The 18955-nt window shown below is 47.2% G+C and overlaps 1 protein-coding gene across 1 annotated transcript; it reads left to right on the top strand.

The window, feature by feature from the left end:
- Positions 1-38: 38 nt before the first annotated feature.
- MTRR (5-methyltetrahydrofolate-homocysteine methyltransferase reductase) lies at positions 39-18606 on the top strand. Its single transcript, XM_080933595.1, has 15 exons — positions 39-84; positions 982-1146; positions 2737-2890; positions 4501-4618; positions 6476-6854; positions 8179-8301; positions 9612-9765; positions 10696-10784; positions 11418-11598; positions 13144-13186; positions 13789-13975; positions 14720-14838; positions 15237-15329; positions 15426-15608; positions 17424-18606. Exons 2-15 carry the CDS (start codon positions 1018-1020, stop codon positions 17566-17568), a joined length of 2097 nt encoding a protein of 698 aa, XP_080789721.1. The 5' UTR covers positions 39-84; positions 982-1017; the 3' UTR covers positions 17569-18606.
- Positions 18607-18955: the final 349 nt, after the last annotated feature.

The raw sequence follows: 18955 nt of genomic DNA, 5'->3' as shown, positions 1-18955 counted from the left end.
CTGTGCGGCGCGCGCGTGCGCAGTGTCCTCTGACGGGTGCCTGGCTGAGGAAAACGGGGTCCCGCGCGGGAATTCGCGCTGGAGGTACTCGGCCGGGGATGGTGGGAGCGGCGGAAACGGCAGGGAGCCGGGACTCGCGCCTGCGCAGTGGGAATGCCAACTCTCAGTCTCCTGGACCGCTGGGGGTTCACGGGGTGCAGCGGGGAGGTGTCCTCTCCGCCACCTTTTCCCAAAACCTCGTGAGCCCACGTGTGTCACGCTGAGAGTCACCCATTGGTCCTGTCAGCTCTGTAGCAGCAATGCTTTTCAGTTTCTGTGTCCTAGCTCCCCAGCAGATATGCCACAAGTGCTTAAAAACTATAGTTGGTTCACTCACGAAATGATCATTTTGTGCAGACCGGCTACCATTCAGCGTTAGCCACTGGATAGAATGACCCCTTATTTTTCTCTTGGTTATCTCCGGGGTAAGGCACGGATTAGAAATACGGTCTCTATAAAGTCCATGTACCCTAACTACTGATTTATGCAACGATACAAACTTTGATGACGGCCAATACTTTGATTAGGATCTAGCAGGAAACACGAATTCCTCAGTTTTGCGGGAACGTTGTACAGTTACAGGTTTTTTTTTTTTTTTTTAACGGCAGAAACAATAGCCTTTGTAGGTGACACTGTGTTTGAGCTTTGCTTAGTCCCTTCACCATGCCGGCTCATGATCCTAATTCTGAGTACAAATGAGCAGAAAGGCAGACCACTCCTACAGGTGTGCACTTGCAATACCCTAAAAGTAGCTAGAAATCGGGAGTGGCTTTCATGCAACCATAGTCTCAGTTTTGTATACCTCCTGTCTTAATTCTCTCATACTGTGGTTCATTTGAAACTAGTGCTAGGAAACAAGTTTAGAGAAGGCTGTTTCAAATTATGTGTGGGTGTCCTGCAGCTTTATTATACGGTATCCTTTCATCCCTTCCTGGTTTCTAGTCTCACTCTTGGAGTTACGGCTGGCGACCTGAGGTGATGAGAAGGTTTTTGCTACTGTATGCTACACAGCGAGGACAGGCAAAGGCCATAGCAGAAGAAATAAGTGAGCAGGCTCTGTCACACGGGTTTTCTGCAGATCTTCACTGTATCAGTGAGTCGGGAAAGGTAAGGGCAGCTATTCCTGGGCATTTTCCTATACTTGGTGCTGTGACACCTTTGTTGTGGAATGAGGCTATATACCCTTTTGTTGTTGTTGTTGTTACAGGGAGCTTGCCTAAGCTAGCCTTGAACTCACCTTGTAGCTCTGGCAAAACTTGGGACCCTCCAGCCAAGTAGTTGTTATTAAACACAGACATGTACATTTCAATTAGGTTAAAAACCGCAAAACCAAAACAGACAGATATTACCAAGCTGCCGAGGGCAACAGTGGTGTTGAAAGATCCCCACCATTGAGCTAGCCTGACTGCAGGAACGCCATCTTGCAAGGCCTGCACAGATAAGCATGAGTTCAGGGTAAAAGGCAAGGCAGAGCAGTCATCTGTGGTCAGCCACCTGGCACCAAAGAGGGAGTGGAGGATTCTTGCAAAAATCCCCCACCCAAGATAGGGCCAAGTCAGCTATTATCTAGTCACCATGTCCTGGGCAGGTGGCTAAGGACCTTGTCCCCAGTTCGACCCACCGCCTCATTTAAATCAACCAATTAAATCCCTGCAACCATGCATCTGCTTCTGTAAGCCTGCTCCTGCTTCCTAAAACCCTATAAGAGAGCGAGTGTCCAAGCCTGGGGCGCGCAAGTCCTCCGAGACTGTGTGCCCGCAGGTACCTGTGTACTTTGATCAAATAAACCCTCATGCTGATTGCAGCCAGTGGTCTTGGCTTGGTTTTTGGGTTCGAGGGGCTCCTCTGGAGAAAAGGTCCTCTTTGAGGGTCTTACTGCTGATGGCTTTGGTTTGCCTTCGTCTGCGGTTTTGTTTTTTCCACCTTATAAACACAGTGTCCCTCTGGGTTCTCTAGAAAGACTTTGCCGTTTATTGTAGAGTTCTTCCAAATGAAAGGGCTTCCTGGATGAACTGGATTTTCAAGAATTGTCACCAGGACCCGGTAAACCTTCTTCATTAAGCCTAGTTTGTAGTCACGATTTCTCTGAGAAGTCCTCACATGAGTTGACAGTCACTGTTCTGTGCCCTGTCATCCGTCTTCGGTATCAGAATATTCTGTTCCCAGGAGTTCCAGCTAAGTGCCTGTGCTAGCTCCTAGGCCTCAAACTCATGTCAGTGCCTCAGAAGCTGACAGGTGTTCTCTTCCTTCAGCTTCCTCTGCTCTTTCACAGACCACAGTTTCAGAAGGCTAGACCATCAGTGGCATGGTCAATCATAAATTATGCTCGTGGAAGGATGTGTCAACTTTATGCAGCTCTGCCAGTATAGTTGTAGCTGAGAATTTAATGGGCTTGTTTGGTTCTCGTGTCTTCCTGAAGTATGGAATTCAGTAATAACCTGGGGAGAGATGTGGAGGGAAAAGTATTAAATCAAACTCTTAGCCTCCTGGTGCCATCAGCAAACGTGAACTAAGAAGGCGGTGTTTCACTGAGTCACTGGTACAGAATGGCTCACTAGTGTATGTTTACGATGCCTCCACCAGAAGGAATACCAGAAGGAAGCACGCAACACAGGAAAGTGGGCTCATCGCCTCCAGTCGCTTTGTCTATGTGTTAAATCACAAATCTGTCGTTCTTGCCACATCCTTGTTTTGTAGTATGATCTGAAAACGGAAACTGCACCACTGGTGATGGTTGTATCCACCACGGGTACAGGAGAGCCGCCTGACACAGCCCGCAAGTTTGTGAAAGAAATACACGACAAGACACTACCCACAGACTTCTTTGCTCACTTGCGGTATGGATTATTGGGTAATTGACAGTTTCATTTTTACTATATACATATATATAAATATACAGTTACTACTTTGATACATGAAGATATCTTTCAGAATCTTGAAGTATAATTGTGTGGGTCTTATTTCTACATAAATATTATTTATCTATAAAAATACAGAAATGCCAGTGATTTTCCAGTTTGTACCCCAAAGCAATGTTCTGATCCTCTCCCCTTCCCCCTGTCCTGGGTGTGTCTGGGGTAACCCAGAGCCCCGCACCAAGGGAAGCACTTGAACCTTTAGCCCCATACACTGTGCATAACCTCTCCAGTAGCCATGGAAGAGTTTCAGAAGGTTTCAGAATGTTCAGTAATATCTAGACCTCACTCCAAACATTCTAAGATGGAAATCTTTGAAAGTGCAAGCACTTGGGATATTCACTGTCTAAGATGACAGCAACTCACAAAACCAAGCTGTGTTCTTCAGGAATGTTCTTGTTATATTCTCTATAACTTCAGCATTGTGGTTCTCAGCTCCTAGCACATTAGAACCAGCTAGGGAGTTTTAATAATTCCTTCGCACTGTCTTGGCCTGCCAGCAGTGACTCTGATACTTGTTGTCAGTAGTTAGCTCAGTCGGTAAAGCAGCTTTGCCACCAAGTCTGGTGACCTGATTTTAGTCTTCAAACCCAGACAGAGCCCTGCAGGTTGCTCTTTAACCTTCATGATACATAATCATGGTGCACACGTGTAAGAGTGTGTGTGTGTGTGTGTGTGTGTGTGTGTGTACATATAGAATCAATCTTAACTAAAAAGTAGAGGGGCCAGCATAGAAAACTGATTTTAGAGAGACAGTGTGGGTCCATATTCTACCCGTAGTCTATGGACTCATCTTTGATAAATATGCTTGGAAGAGTATCCAGCACAGACAAGCTACCCTGCTTAGATTCTCTAGTCTAACCCCAGCACAGTTTGGTACTATAAGGTCATACTGAAGCCTGACCCAGCCATACTAGTCAGGGTTGGGACCGTATGTGTCCCCATCACATGCTCACTCAGCATGCACAGCCTCTGCTTGTCTTGCAGATGCGCCAGGGTGTGCAGGTCAGAAGTGGCAAATACTGTTGGGGGAAGATCAGTCACATGGTCACTGTCATAGCTGCTGGGTATTGTTGTGGCTTCAGAACCACCATGTCATATAGGCAAGCAGATGTAGCTGTGTTCCAGAAAAACCTTCCCTACACACATACTGTGTGTTTGGTCCAGAAGCTGTCCTTGGTAGTCATGTTCAGAGTCGGGGAAGTGTTCAGTACAGACACTGAGTTTCAAAGCCAGCTTTACCCATTTCTTCAAACTCCTATATTGTTATAACATATGGAATAACGCATGGAAACAGAAATGTTAAATGTGTGTATTTCTTTGGTCAGTAGCCTGTATTTGTTTTGTGTCTGTTTGGTGCTTTCACAATATACAGTAGAAAAGCATTTCATATTTACCATCACTAGAAAAGAGTAAGGAAATATTGATCTATACATTATACTTGATGTATATGTAAGAGTGTGGGGTAGTATTAAGACATTTTGTGTCAATGTCTGTCATCTTGTTGAGCCTTCGTTCTCCCTGAGTATGTATTTGGGCCCTCTAGGTTTGGGTGACTCAGAATACACGTACTTCTGCAATGGAGGGAAAGTAATTGATAAACGACTTCAGGAGCTTGGAGCCCAGCATTTCTATGACACTGGACATGCCGATGATTGTGTAGGGTAAGGACAGTGCACTTCTGTGTTTCCAGTGCACTCTACACATGGTGGAAGTGGGTAAGCTTATAAAAGACATTTGCTTTGCTTTAGCACTGACAGTCATCGAGAGTCTCATTGTAACGTCACCATTGTAGCTCTGGGGCCCAGGAAGGTCGGATGACTAGAACCTGGCTGGCCTGTGTCCTCCATCAATGGAGAAAGAGCAGCAGCCAGCACAGCTTCCGTGCATCTCTGGCTCACTGGTATCACCCTGCACACAGTTGGTATCTCCTCCAGTGGGACGAGCCCTGCAGGCTGAGCAGCACTGTCCGGGGCTTTGCTGCCCCTTTCCATCGCGATGGCTGCACTCTTAGCCTTTTTCTCATTTTCATGATTGCAGTTTGGCATTTAAGCCCAGGCACAGCCTTCCCAGTCCTCCTACCGTGTCTCTTTCCGGTCTTCAGCATTGTCCTGTCACAGCCTGCGACTGTCATGGCTGTAGCCGTGACAGTGCACATTTCCTTGTTGTTTTGCTTTGACCAGGTAAAAAGCCGAGTGAGTTTCTAGTCGCTGTGCTTAGTAAATAACCTGTTCACAGGCGTCTTCAAAGGATCCTGGGCCGCTTATTCGATCAGTGTTGAAATTCCTGAATGTGTTTCAGTCGTTTGTGAGTCTTCACCATTCAGCCCAACTGTTTCATGTGTCTGAGGTGAAGGAGCCAGTGGGAGCCATTGCTGTGGGATATCCCTCCGGCTGAAGCATTTGCACTCACATACCTGGGTTGACATCTTCTATCCCATCTTGGTGACCAAAGCTCTGGTCACTCATCTTTCTGTGCCTGTGATAGATAATGGCAGGGTGTACTGCGAAGCCTCAGGGCGTGGCCAGACTGACCGATGCTTGTGGCGTTTAGTGCTTCTTCACAGTGGGTACTGACTGGGACGTTAGCCCCCTTCAGCATTACTGGTAGCATCGTCTTGTTCTTTCCCAAGTACAAGAGTGATGCTTTGCATGTAACTTACTGCCGAGTTTGCCTTCATGAAGACTCTCCAGGATAAATGCAGTGCAGAGCCAATGGATTTACAGTCTGAGTCCTAGGAAGACAAAGGTCTGAGATGAGCCTCCTGATAGTCACGTACCTTTCTGTTGAGATGAAAAGCCGTCTTTTTTTTCTTCAGTGTTCGCACACTGTCGTGCCCAAGCCCCCTCCTTAGCCACCACTGCTTACACGACTCAGGAACATTGTGGCTGTGTTAGATTTTGTTATTCCTGGATGATTAGATTTTGTTAGTCCTGGATGAACTTCTGCAAATTAGGAATGAATCTGTAATTGATCTAAGTTTCCTTTAAAAAAATTAATTGATTAAAAATGTAAAAGACACATTCATAAATTGGTAGAAGGGGGGAAATTTTTATTTAGTCAAACATCTACATTTAATCGAGGCTGATTTCTTGATGGTTTCTGTAGGAGAAAGATCAGTAGGTGCAGTAGACAAAATCAGTGGTGCCTTTGGCTGGTGGAACGATGGTTTCTAACATAAGTGTGGCTGAGCTCTGCTAAGGACATCAGGAATGAACACATCTGTAAACTGCTAGCTCCCTAAAGCTCCAACTGTGAGAGTATTCATATTCCTAGTACTAGGGCACGACAGCCTCGTATGTCAGCTCTCTTACTCTGCATGCATCCTCAGATTGTACAGAGTGTGTGTCAACACAGTGATGTGCTTCTGAAAATTAACTATTTGTATTTTTAATAGTCTCTTTAGTGCTTCTAACAGTTGCGTATCATCCTCTGCAGAACGACAAACTACTGCTGTCTCATTGTTCTGTGCAAACAGACAACCTAGGCCTTTGGTTTCTCTTGCCTTTTGTCCTTACCAGTTTAGAGCTCGTGGTAGAGCCGTGGATTGACGGACTCTGGCCTGCTCTCACAAAGTACTTTAAGTCACTGGGAAGACAAGAAGACATGAGTGACTGTGACGCAGTCCCACGGGCAGCAGATACCCCCTTGAGCACAGCCGTGAAGCCGGAGCTCTTGCACATCCAGTCACAAGTGGAACTTCTGAGATTAGAGGACGTGGGGAAAAGGGATTCTGAGCTTTGGGAACAAAATGAGACAAACAAGAGTCAGCCGAGTCGGATCGGAGCCTGTGACTCCTCGCTTGTGCACTCGGTTCCCCCGCTCTCGCAGAGCTCGTTAAGTATTCCTGCTGCGCCCCCAGAATATTTGGAGGTCCGTCTTCAGGAGTCTTCTAGCCAGGTGAGAGATTTACTTCATGCTCTGTGCTTCGTGTGCTACTGAACTGTGAGTGTTTGCCTTGTGCTTTCCTTACTTTTCACATCAGAGGTCCATAGCTCCCTCACCCAGTGCAGCATCTCCTCTGCTGTCCTGTTCCTGCAGCAGCCGTGCCTGCTGTACTCTCCCCAAGGTCTGCAAAGAAGAACGCACTTACTGTCCGACCCTTCCAGAAAAGCTGTGTCCATCTCTGTCTCAGACGGCTTCATGTTGCAGAAGTTCATTTCTGTGTCTCTGACGGAGCCTTTCATGGCGCCTCTCTCTGTCTTAAGAGTTGCTGAGTGGTCACCTTGTTCACATCATCTCTAAGGTGCTGAGTTGACCTAGCACCGAGGTGAAGAGCCTCAGCATCTGTCTTGCCCAGGCCCTTCCAGCCTTTGATGTGGTGCTCCCCGACCCTGCACTGATGCAGCTCCTCCTTCCACCTGGACAGTGTGCAAGGCCTCCTCACCCAGATGCATGCCCAGATCCACACTCCTGTTTGAGCACTGGCTGTCACTAATCCCAGGAGTCAAACTGGATGTTTTTCTTGGCAGCTGTGTCTGGGCTGGAGGGACAAAAGCAGGATTAGATGCAGTGAGAAACTTAGCCATGGTACATTCTCAGCAAAGGCTTCAGCATCTCTTGGGAGTTTGGAAAACTGACTATTCTTTCTTTTGTCTGCAGTTGGGAGACACAGGGCCTGGTTTATAGTCATTAGATTTAGGGTGCTCCCAAAGGGGAGGTGGCTGAGGCAGACTATGACCTTGGAATGCTGAGTGCTTCCTCCAGATGGGTCTGGGGACTGAGCTGGTGCTGGTGTAGAGCCTCTGAGGGTCACATTCCAGAGTTCTCCCGCTGGGCCTTCAGCAGCCAGCTCTGACTTGCCCCCAGCCTTCCTAGTTGTACCAAGTTGGTTGGCTGACATTTGTTAAAATGATTTCTATTTCAAATGTAATACAATCAAGTTAGAAGAGGAACTGGAAGATATAACAAGGAATTAGGTTTCTGTGCTGTTTCCTAAGACCTTGCTGTCCTTATTGGGGCCACTAGTTATGAATGCCTCTGAAGTAACTAAAACGAAGAATTCCCTTCCTACGCCAGGCCTGCTCACCAGCCTACGCCAGGCCTGCTCACCGACAGCCTTGTCTGGATGGCTGTAAACCCTAGAGTCCTGTCTGTCTCAGCAGCTTTTTAATGTGGTTCTGAGGACTGAACACCGGTCTTTGTGTTTGCTCTTTACTGACCAGCCCATCTTCCCAGCTTGGAAATTGCATTTTATTATATTTCATCCCATTTGTTTCTCAAGGAAGAAAACCAAGCATCTGTGCCGTCAGTGGATCCAATTTTTCAAGTTCCAATTTCGAAAGCTGTTCAGCTGACTACAAACGATGCCGTAAAGACCGCTCTGCTGTTGGAATTGGACATTTCAGTAAGTCGTTGTGAGCTCATCCTCAGCATGGCTTCCCTTTGGGTGCTTGGGCACTACACCCAGGAGGAGGAGACGTCTCTGGCAAGACGCCTGTCCAGTTTATTTCTGCTCTGTCGTCTCCTCGTCTGGTCCACTTTATAAGGAGACATGACTGGCAGACATGCAGAATGAGAGACCAGTGGAGTTCAGGTGGCACTTCACCTGTGTCAGGCCCACAGAAGGAAGCTGTCCACCTGAGGCCAGCCAGTGAGGCAGAAAGGAAGTTGGACAGACGGTCAGGAAAGCGCTAACTTCTATGGGCAGATGTTCTGATTCCTTAGAGAATCTGAAAAGATTTTGGAATCCCCAGAAAAGTGATAGTAATGAACACTTGCCTGAGGGGTCAGGGGCTTTATGTGGTCACTTGCCTGGGGGGGTCAGGGGCTGTATGTGGTCACTTGAACTCCAACCATGAGCCCGTCTGCGTCTTCTCACTCTGTGAGGGATCTTTCAGCCATTAATTAAGCCCTTTGTCTTGAAGGATGTCCCAAGAAATGAAATCAGAGCACTTCAGGTTGTCTGTGAGAGTTCAGCAGAGCTTCCTGATAGGAAAAAAGAGGTGACAGGCATCTTAGCCTAGTGCTTTGTGCCTGTTAGTGACCAAGTCCACATGTCTATTAAATGTGCAAGTCTGTTGTGTGTGTGCCAGACAGTTATGTTAGGAATCTCCCTGGAATACTCTTCCATTTCATTCACTGAGGCAACCTCTGTAAACTCAGAGCTCTCCATGTGGCTGATCTGCATAAACGGCTTGCTGCTGGATGGGCTTCCCCAGTCCCCCACATTCCAAGACTGGATTTGCAATGAGCACACACCCAGCTGGCATTTACGTGGATTCTAAGAATCTGAACTTTAGTCTGCAAACTTACTGCCTAGAGCTTTATCTGTTACTGGCATGGTTTGTGTGTTTTACTTTGTAAAGATTATGTCTCACTCTAGACCAGGCTGGTCTCAGAATTCAAGAGATCTGCCAGAATCTGGCTTCCAAATGATGAGATCAAAGGTGAGCACCATCACATCCAGTGCGTGCTCATATGCGCTCGCACACGCTCACGCACACACACACACACACATTGGTCTTTTCTGGAATAACTACTAATGAAACGATTTGATTAACTGGACTCATTCATTGGGTCCTGTTTTTCGGTTAGAATTAGGTTGTGAGTTCCTGTACTAAGATAGCCATAATGAAAACAGCTTTTGTTACTCTATACCTTAAACTTTTTAATGCATGGTATTTTTCTTTTCTATTTCACCTGGTCCTTCTCTAGAAAATAGAGTTTTCCCATCAGCCTGGAGATTCCTTCAATGTGATCTGTCCAAACAGTGACTCTGAAGTAGAAAGCCTGCTGCAAAGGCTGCAGCTGGCTGATAAGCGAGCGCACCGTGTCTCCCTGAAAATTAAGACGGACACTAAGAAGAAAGGTAGGATGGATGGGGGACATACCAGCAGCCTGTGTGCAGGCTCTGCAGATGTTACACCTCAGCCACATGCCGTGCCTGTTCACACACACTCCACACATTCACACACACACACCACACGTTCACACACACCACAAGCAAATCCTGGTGCTGACAGGTTCTAGTCAGTGTTCTTCCTCACGGTGGGTAGTGTGGTGACGGACCTTACATGAATTGAGCACTGTGGACACGAGAGGAGCCTGAACCTGTACGTACAGTTCCTATTATGTTTATTTCTCATACTGATATTTTATTATGTAAAAATAATGTTTCTGTATATGAAAGAAACTTTATTATTTAAAATTTTAATATTACTTGCATATAATCTTCAACTTACTCAGTCCTAAAGTTCCCATTTTTCAAAGAGAGCTGTTTTTATTTTGTCTGGTGTGTGTGTGTGTGTTTATGTGTCTGCCTATATGTGTGTGTGTGATGTATGTGTGAGCTCGCGCCTGGTTGAAGCCAGGGTTATTGGATTCCCCTTGGTCTGGAGTTGCAGGCATGTGGGTCTTGGGAACTGGGCTCCTCTAGAAGAACAGCGTGCTCAGTAACTGAGCCATTTCTCCAGCCCCTGAAGTTATTTCTAATTGTAATGCAACATGGTCATCGTTTGACATTTTGTTATTTAATTTTAGATACTTTGATTTTATTTGGTACATTTTGAATTTATCATTCTTTTCCTTTTATGAAGTGGCCTCCCCCCACCCCCGGCATTTGTACTTTGGCCAGTTGCTGCTTGAGTGCCACAAGTCATCACACTTGGCGGCATCGCAGTGTGAAGTGCCGCAGCTGTGTGTAGTGAGTGCAGTGCATGTTCTAGACGTGTTCGTCTAGACGTGTCTGCGCTTTTGTCTTTTCTCTGGCCTGACACATTCTTCCTGCCTCACCTGCAAGGAGCTGCCCTGCCCCAGCACGTGCCTGAGGGGAGTTCTCTCCAGTTCATCCTCACCTGGTGTCTTGAAGTACGAGCAGTCCCTAAAAAGGTGTGTACCCTAAAAAGGTGTGTACGCCTCCTGGTCTTCTCCGAGCAGCTAGAAGATGGGTGGGGCTCCGTTCAGATGGTCTTCACACCACCGTATCAGTGCAGAGCTCTGTGGTGCTTGTTACTGCTGGGCAGGAAACCTTTGGGAAACAGAAGGGCAGCCTTTCTTGCTGTTTACAGGGATTGTGAAATAGACTGAGCCACTAGAGGTCAGTACTGCACCAGGAACTGTATTTTAAATGCTGGTAAATGTTCTGTAAACTGAATGTTTTCTAAACTGTTTTACTAGACTTGAATTGTCTGAGCAGAGAGACATGGTAATTAAAGACAGGCTTCCACACTGCTTCGTGGAGGTGCCTGCTGCACCGCTGGTCTTGAAAAGCAAACAGAGTTCATTTTGAGGAGAATCTCTTAATTTTAATCAATTCAGTTTACACTTTATACTTTAAACCTTGACATAGCCTCTGCCATTTGAGCTTGTTCTTATTTCTTTGGTCTCTTATCTGTTTGTTTGTTCTCTCATTTACTTACTTATTTATTTATCTGAGACAAGGTGTCACCATGTAGCGGTGGCTGGCCTGGAACTCAGAGCTGACGTAACCACAGAGTAGCCATGGCTGGTCTCTTGTCTCAGGCTTTTTTGCGGGCCCTTGTGGAACACACCGGCAGTGCCTCTGACAGGCGGAGGCTGCAGGAGCTGTGCAGCAAAGAGGGAGCAGCTGACTACAACCGCCTCATCCGCGATGCCCACGTCTGCCTGCTGGACCTCCTGCTCGCCTTCCCGTCCTGCCGGCCTCCGCTCGGCCTTCTGCTGGGTAAGTCGGCCTCTGTGGTGAGGGTCTGGCTGAGGCCTGTGCCGATTCGGTGTGGGTGACTAGGTGGGAGCCCAACGTGTGCTTTGTTTTCAGATTATAGTTACGTCTTTTAGGGCTGGAGTCCCTTCCACACATTCTGATTCTTTTCCTCTTTGTCATCCTTTCCTTCTGTTGATGTCACTATCATTCTCTCTATTAACTTACCCAACTGTACCTTTTCTTTACTTAGAAGTTTAGCATCTTTTCTAGTGTATTTTTTTCATTGAGGTCTTTTAGCTGAATTTTCCTAACAGTGAATATTCAGAGGGAAAGAATGATTCTCATCAAATCTGATCAGCAAGTGGTGTGACTGCATGAAGCGTGTGCCCTGGGTAGAATGCGGGAACACTTCATCTGTGTGCATTCAGAAGCACGGTGTTCAGAAAACGGGGCCTTCATAATACAGGCTGACACACCTGGGGAGCCAGCCGACCCACAAGGGGCTGGAGCTTCCAGGGGTGACGGCCATGAGCCTGTGGAATCCTGTAGCCTTTCCTACCTTCCTGCATTAGCTTTTCTGTAGTGGGACAGAGCCAGATGTTATCATTCACATGTAGACCATGAGAACACATGTAAGCCATCAGGTAAGGTGTTACCATTCACATGTAGACCATGAGAAAACATGTAAGCCATCATGTAAGCCACCTGTGCAGTGAATGGCTGCTCAGGTCTTGCTTTCTCTTCCCATGATTTCTTAGTGCTCTTTCTCTTTGTCTTCCTCCTAAAATGTTTTTTAAAAACTCCTTACATGAGGCTGGTCTCCCCCATTCTGTCTACAGCTTGGCTGGTCCTCTCTGGCTTAGTGGTGTAATGAGGTTGTAGAGCCTGGTGCCTGGAGTCATCGGGACCTACAAAATTAACACATCTGAAACTTAAGATGAGCCATGCACCTATCCCTGGTTTCTGCTTTATTAAGACCAAACTGCTTTAGAGGAACTTTTCACAGTTTTGCCCAAATAAGTTTTTAAAAAAGCATGTTATTCACAAAAATTACTAAATTTGTAAGCAGATATTACGAATATGGACCATTTGCTGTTGCTTTTTTACACAAGTCTCTGTGCACTTTGAAGCCCCTGGGATTCTGCAGAAGTTGCACTGAGGACGTCTCCCAGCGTACAGTTATGTTCTTATTAAGTTCGTAGCACAGGAGAGAAATGCATCTTGCTCCTAAGGATTTCCTAAAATGTCTGCCCCTGATATTCTTGAGGCCCTGACTTTATTTCATGTCTGAAAGCTCTGGGCTGCATCTCTCCAGATGATCCTTAGACGCCCGAAAGCAGCAACTGCTGACTGCAGGCGTCGGTGCTCCGCCCTCACCACGCTCGCTGAGACCCGCATGGGGAGGGTCCTGACTTTAGAGGTGAACGGTGTGTCGCCGCTGTTCTGTAAGCATTTATAATGAGAGCATGTTACTTTGTGCATTCTAGACAAGAAAGCTGAATACAGGCCTGAATTTCTTCTGTTCCCTTTCAGTGGGCCTGAGCTAATTGCTTGTTTTATTTTTAGAGCACCTTCCTAAACTCCAGCCTCGACCGTACTCCTGTGCAAGGTATGACTATTTACTAGCATAGCACTCAGCTCAAACATCAGGGGAACCTGAACGTCCACCTCTTAGGGACTGGGCTAGTTGCTGCAAACAACCTGCTCTGTAGAGCACAGTGCGATGTGAAGAGATCTGAAGGATATTGTGGGCTTCACAGTTAAGGGTGATGGACCATCTGGCATTCCTGTTTAAGGCAGTGGGCTCCAGTCTCATGGTCTCCGGGCACTCCCGGCCAGCCTGTGACTTCCCTGCATTTCTTACGCTGTTTGCATGTAATGCAACACGGGTAGTTTGTTAAGTGTCTCCTGGTGATGAACTGTTTTCTTCACATACTTTCAAAGTTGTCCTCCTAATAAATAATACCCAGTGTACTGGTCCCTCATTTGCATGGTAGTAAAATCAGTCAGGTGAGTACTGAGTGGGGAGTCTTGAAGGAAGAGCCTTGGGGTGCCTCACTTTCCGCAAACCTTACTGAAACATTGCCTGACTGTGGGGTTAATATGGCTCTTGTGTAGAGCCGTGGCCCGGGGAGGTGACCTGTGCCCAGCACAGTGAGAAAGCGTTGTCCATCCCTGCTGGCTACTTCAGAACTCCCGGTGTCTTTGCAGCTCCAGCTTGCTCCATCCAGACAAGCTTCACTTCCTGTTCAACATCGTAGAGTTTCCATCGGACACCGGAGCGGCCCCACTGCGGAGGGGAGTGTGCACTGGCTGGCTAGCCGCATTGGTGGCTCCATTCCTTCAGCCAGACGCAGAAGTTTCAAATGCAGTCCGTGGTGGCATTCTGGCTCCTGAGGTACTGAGACGGTGTGGCTTCAACTTTGCCCTCACCTGACTGGAGCACTGTCCTCACGTCTTAAACTTGCAGATGTCTGCAGGACAGGGTGCCTTCTCTGTGACTTGTCTGCACTGTGGGGGGGCAGTGATGAGCCCAGGGCGACCCACGTGGCAGTGCAGCTATATATAGTGTCTCCTATCACTTCGTCCCAACTCTGTCATTTAAAAACAGTTTTTAAATGCCTTAAAATATTCTTTGACTACTTCCTGCATTGTGTCCGCAGGACGGCCCGATCTCGTCACCTCTCTCTTGTGTCCGTGTGTGCTCATTGTTCTTCAGTGACCTCACCCTACTGAGTTAGTGCCGTCTGTATGCTTGATCGTGTGGCGTCATCCACTGGGGACATGCCGAGGGGCTGCAGACTCTTCCCAGCAGCCTTCCTAGGATGCTCGCACTTACACCGAGCCTGCCTTCCTCTCACTTACTCCTTGCTTTATGCTTTCGGTTCACAGGTTAAAGACCTATGCTCAGGAAAAACACCTATGACGTGGGTAAAAAAAGAAAATATGTGCAAATCAAACTTTTTCTTCCTCTGTAGTATGAGACGTGTTCATGGCTTTAGCATTGTGTGGTGCTGCTGCTTAACTTCGTGACGCTTCTCTGAGGGCGTGTGTAACAGCGTGTGTGTAACTTCACAGACTATCCTGGTTACGGAGTCTCTTGCCTTCTCTCAAACTCACTGAAGCTGCTCTGATATTCCAGATACATATCTCTCCTCGGGCCACGAATTCTTTCCACTTACCGGATGACCCGTCAGCCCCAATCATAATGGTGGGTCCGGGAACTGGCATAGCCCCCTTTGTTGGCTTCCTCCAGCACAGGTGTGTACTCATCCTCATAATCACGGGGGAACAGAGTTGCCCATTTCCTTCTTCAGTTTTTTAGAATAATTGAGTATTGGTTGTAAAACTTTTGCTTTAGAAAGTTTTTGCCTAGTATCAGGTGCTGCAGTGATTCGTCTCCATGGGTACAGGGAACGGTATTTTCAGCCTGCAGGGATGCTTTGTCATCTGCCTAGTGTGAGCAAAAGTCCAGGCCAGTGCACCGTGGTGTAGCATGAAGACCCAGATAATACCCAAACAGCAAATGCTGATGTTTTAAATGAGTCGCTTGGAACAGAGCAAAGATGGATTTTACAGACCTGTTTGTTGGTGTTATTTCCTGATGAAAGATATTTATTTGTGTGCTCATTATATCAAACATTTCCTTTTCACATTAGAGAAAAACTCCAAGAACAACACCCAGAAGAAAATTTTGGAGCAATGTGGCTGTTCTTTGGCTGCAGACATAAGGACAGAGACTATTTGTTCAGGTACAGCCACTGCTGCTGTGACCGCACAGCTGCACCGTGCGGTGCTGGGCATCTCTAACCACCACCCTTCCCTGACCACACTCCATTATGCTGCAGGGAGGAGCTCAGGCATTTCCTCAAGACTGGGGCCTTGACCCACCTGAAGGTCTCGTTCTCAAGAGATGCTGTGCCTGAGGAGGAGGAGGCCCCAGCAAAGTATGTGCAGGACAACCTCCGGCGTCACAGCCAGCAGGTGGCCAGGATCCTCCTTCAGGAGCATGGCTACATTTACGTGTGTGGGTATGTAGCCAGATAGGAAAACCCAGCTGCTGCTACCGTGACAGTCACTGCGCTCACGTAATGTCACGTGAGCACACAGCGAATAATTCTTGGGCACAGGTAATAGCCAGAGTTTCTTTTCAGAAAAGCAGAGGTGAACACTGACTCTCGCAGTGAGGAATGCTTTGCTTTGGGCACGCGTGTTTTAGCATCTGAAAATCGGAATGTTAAAACCTTAATCACTTAAACTGATGTCCCCACATGGATTTTGTTGTGCTGGAGGATTTGTAGTTTGCAGTACTGAACCAGCAGAGAGGGAAGAGGACTTTGAGTCTGAGAAGTCATCAGCTTAGAGTCTTTTGTCATGAGGTCAGAGTATGGTGGGCAAACAGGCAGAAGCCAGAGTCACTTCTGTGTGAGCTTCAAAGGCAGCCCCATGTGGACAGTTAGAAATTGTAGAAACTCGGGTCTAAAACATTCAACTAGATAAGGACATTTTGAAATGAGAAATGTTTTATCCTAAAACACCCTGAGCATTTATCACCCTCAATCAGCCAAGCCCTTCTCTGACCTTTGAACTATGATGCAGAAGGTGAAACGCTGGCTGGGCCTGGGTGAGATGACTTCGCCACCCAGGCCTAATGGCCTGGCACTTGCTTGTCACGTGCTGCCTGCCCTTCTTTCTCTAACTCTGTGTGTAGGCTTAGCCTTCCGAAGGCTGCTTTGGCTGATGACTTCATGGCCCTAACTGTTTCTGCTCCCACATGAAGAGCACTGCAGAGACACACTGTTGGTTTATGTTTTCGTTTGGCTTTTGTTGACATTATTGACCTGCATGCTTGTGATGGCATTTTGGTCACATTGAGGCTAAAGTGTCAGACTTCTCAATAGCAGGTGCAGCTGATCACACAGATGTGTGGGGAGCTGGGGAACGGGTGACTGAGAATGTGGGGACATCCTGGATATCACCAAACTTACATTCTCCCCTGCCATAGCCCCTCCAAGTCACTGAATCTTAACTTTCCTAGAGAGCAGTAATGGCCTGTTCAGAGATAAAGGCTGAGTCACCTCTCCAATCACAAACGGAGTGGGCGGGCTGGTGCGGAGGACAGTGAAGGAGGGAATCTGTCCGGAGCCGAGAGGATCTTCCTGAGTGTGGGGCGCTCAGCTGAAGAGCTGAGTGAGAGGAGGGCAGAGAGGAGCTGTAGGTTTGGCACAGGATGGGCCTGTGGGATAAATGCTCTGGAGTGGCTGAGGAAAAGCCGAGGAAGAAGACAGACGATTTGGCTCAGACACCTCCCAAGGGTAAACTGACAGGAAGGGCTATATTCCAGACATCACAGCTCCTTCACCCAGACATTGGGATATATGGAGACAGGAGGTCCACTCCCTAACCTCAGACAGTCTTAATGTGGAGTTAGCAAGGGACAGTGGCATAGGTGCGATATCTCCCCTGCCTTCAAGAACTACGCTCTGTCCTTAGTGAAGGGGCCTGCCGCTTCATGTGCATGAAGGTTTGAGACTGAGAGCATAGGGGAGGGGCCGGAGGGGCCTGAACATGGGCCAGAGCCCAGCTCCCTCCTGTAAAACCAAAGGCTGCTCTAGGACACTGGAACCTAGAGAGGGTTATAAGCCATGGACCCATGTGATCAGCTCTATCTAGAGAGGTCACCATGGGCAAAGGCTTGGGCTGCAGTATTGAGATTGAATGTCTGGAAAACATTCTGAGAAGTAAAGAAAACAATCAAAGATGGCAGGATCCAAGGGAACTGGGGTTGTGGCTAAGAGGGTTTTAAGGAAAATTCGTGTTTGTAAAGTATGTCACTTTGTCTTTAGAGACGCCAAGAATATGGCTAAGGATGTAAACGACACCCTTGTAGAAATCGTAAGCAGAGAGGCTGGAGTTGACAAACTAGAAGCAGTGAAGACACTGGCAACCTTAAAGCAAGAAAAACGGTATCTGCAGGATATCTGGTCGTGAAACCTGAGGGAGACACTCGGAGCTTGCTTTTGTTTGTTTGTTTTCTTGAAGTGCCAAAGCACAGGTTTACAGAAGATGGGTTTAAAACTGTTGGACATTTCCTGGAGACGGCATGGGGAACAGCTTGCTTACAGGTGCAGCAGGTGCAACCGCCTGATATAGCCTCACAGGCTGTCTCCCACTCTTTCCTGTGGCCCTACCCAGCACCCCATCATGTGGAGGGGAAGAGCAAGCTCTCACCTGGCACCCCATTGCACATGGGCTTCCCAAGAGGACAGACAGTCGCTGGCTCACCTGTGCCTGGGCACATCTTGGAGAGCTTGTGGGCGTGTTATAGTTCAATGAAGTATATTCAAAGGACATTCATACTTGTGATATTTAAATTAATACAAACATGCAAAGCATACTTTTGCATGCCTTTATTTAATTGGTTTATCATCAGAATTATATTTCTGATAAAATATTTTAATTTTGAGGTAATCCTTAGAAAATAAGGGTTTTTATGCTACTAGAAATATATTTTGAAATACATTTGAAATTGTACTCTGCTGTTTTATCAGGCTAATGTTTAGTATCACAGTCCTAAGCTTAGGGGCATTTGCGTTCCCGTTACAAAAGGCATCGTGTGTATATCTCAGTAACATTACTCCCTGTTCTCCTCACGGACTCCGTCCATCTCTGCTCCTCACTAGTGGAGTTGTTTTCCCCAGTACCCGACTGTACTTCTGTGATTCAGCTCAGACTGAAGAGCTCCAGTTAGACTTCTAATACCAAATTCTCTTGCAAATTATGAAAATAAAGTGTATAGACAAATCTGTGCCATTGTGTGTGTTGAGACAAAACTGGGGCAAAGCAATTTAAAAAGAGATGGCATTTTAGCTCACTGTTCTGGTACGAGGTCCACAGTGCTGAGGACTGGCCACACGTCACACCCAGTCAGGAACACACGTTTGCCTCTCTGGCTTTCTCCTTTTTGCACACTCTAGGACTTTCACACGGAACGGGTCTGCCTACGTGTAGTGTGGGTGTTCAGCCTAGTCTAGAAGACCTCTCAAAGGTACGCCCAGTGAGGTTGTTGACCCTGTCAGCCTAACTGTAACCTAACCATAAAACATCTCCGCCTGGTGAGATGTCATTAAGAGACTCCTTGGTCATTATAAGAATTAAAGATTTGAAAAAGCAATATGTCTGTTGCAGTAAAAATTTAAAAAATAATCTTTTGCTACCGGTCCCACGCGTCTTCACTTCGTTCGGAACCGTGGGAACTACTCCAGCGGGGAGCGTGGGCCACCAAGCCCAGCAGGATCTGATTGGCCCCGTTGTTTCTCTACCACATGGTTTGCGATACTCCACAGTCTACAAGCTGCCCCTAAGAACTCTCATACCC

This window comes from Micromys minutus (genome assembly GCF_963924665.1).
Source record: "Micromys minutus genome assembly, chromosome: 20".
Classification (NCBI taxonomy): domain Eukaryota; kingdom Metazoa; phylum Chordata; class Mammalia; order Rodentia; family Muridae; genus Micromys; species Micromys minutus.
Note: the sequence above shows the minus strand (reverse complement) of the source record. Positions and strands in the feature narration are given on the sequence as shown.

What these genes read in the sequence shown, in the direction of transcription:
- MTRR (XM_080933595.1), top strand. Translation starts at nt 1,018, where the DNA reads ATGAGAAGGTTTTTGCTACTGTATGCTACACAGCGAGGACAGGCAAAG. An exon ending in TGTTGGAATTGGACATTTCA is followed by an intron (nt 8,302 to 9,611) that starts GTAAGTCGTTGT and finishes GTCCTTCTCTAG; the next exon opens with AAAATAGAGTTTTCCCATCA. An exon ending in GTGGCATTCTGGCTCCTGAG is followed by an intron (nt 13,976 to 14,719) that starts GTACTGAGACGG and finishes CTGATATTCCAG; the next exon opens with ATACATATCTCTCCTCGGGC.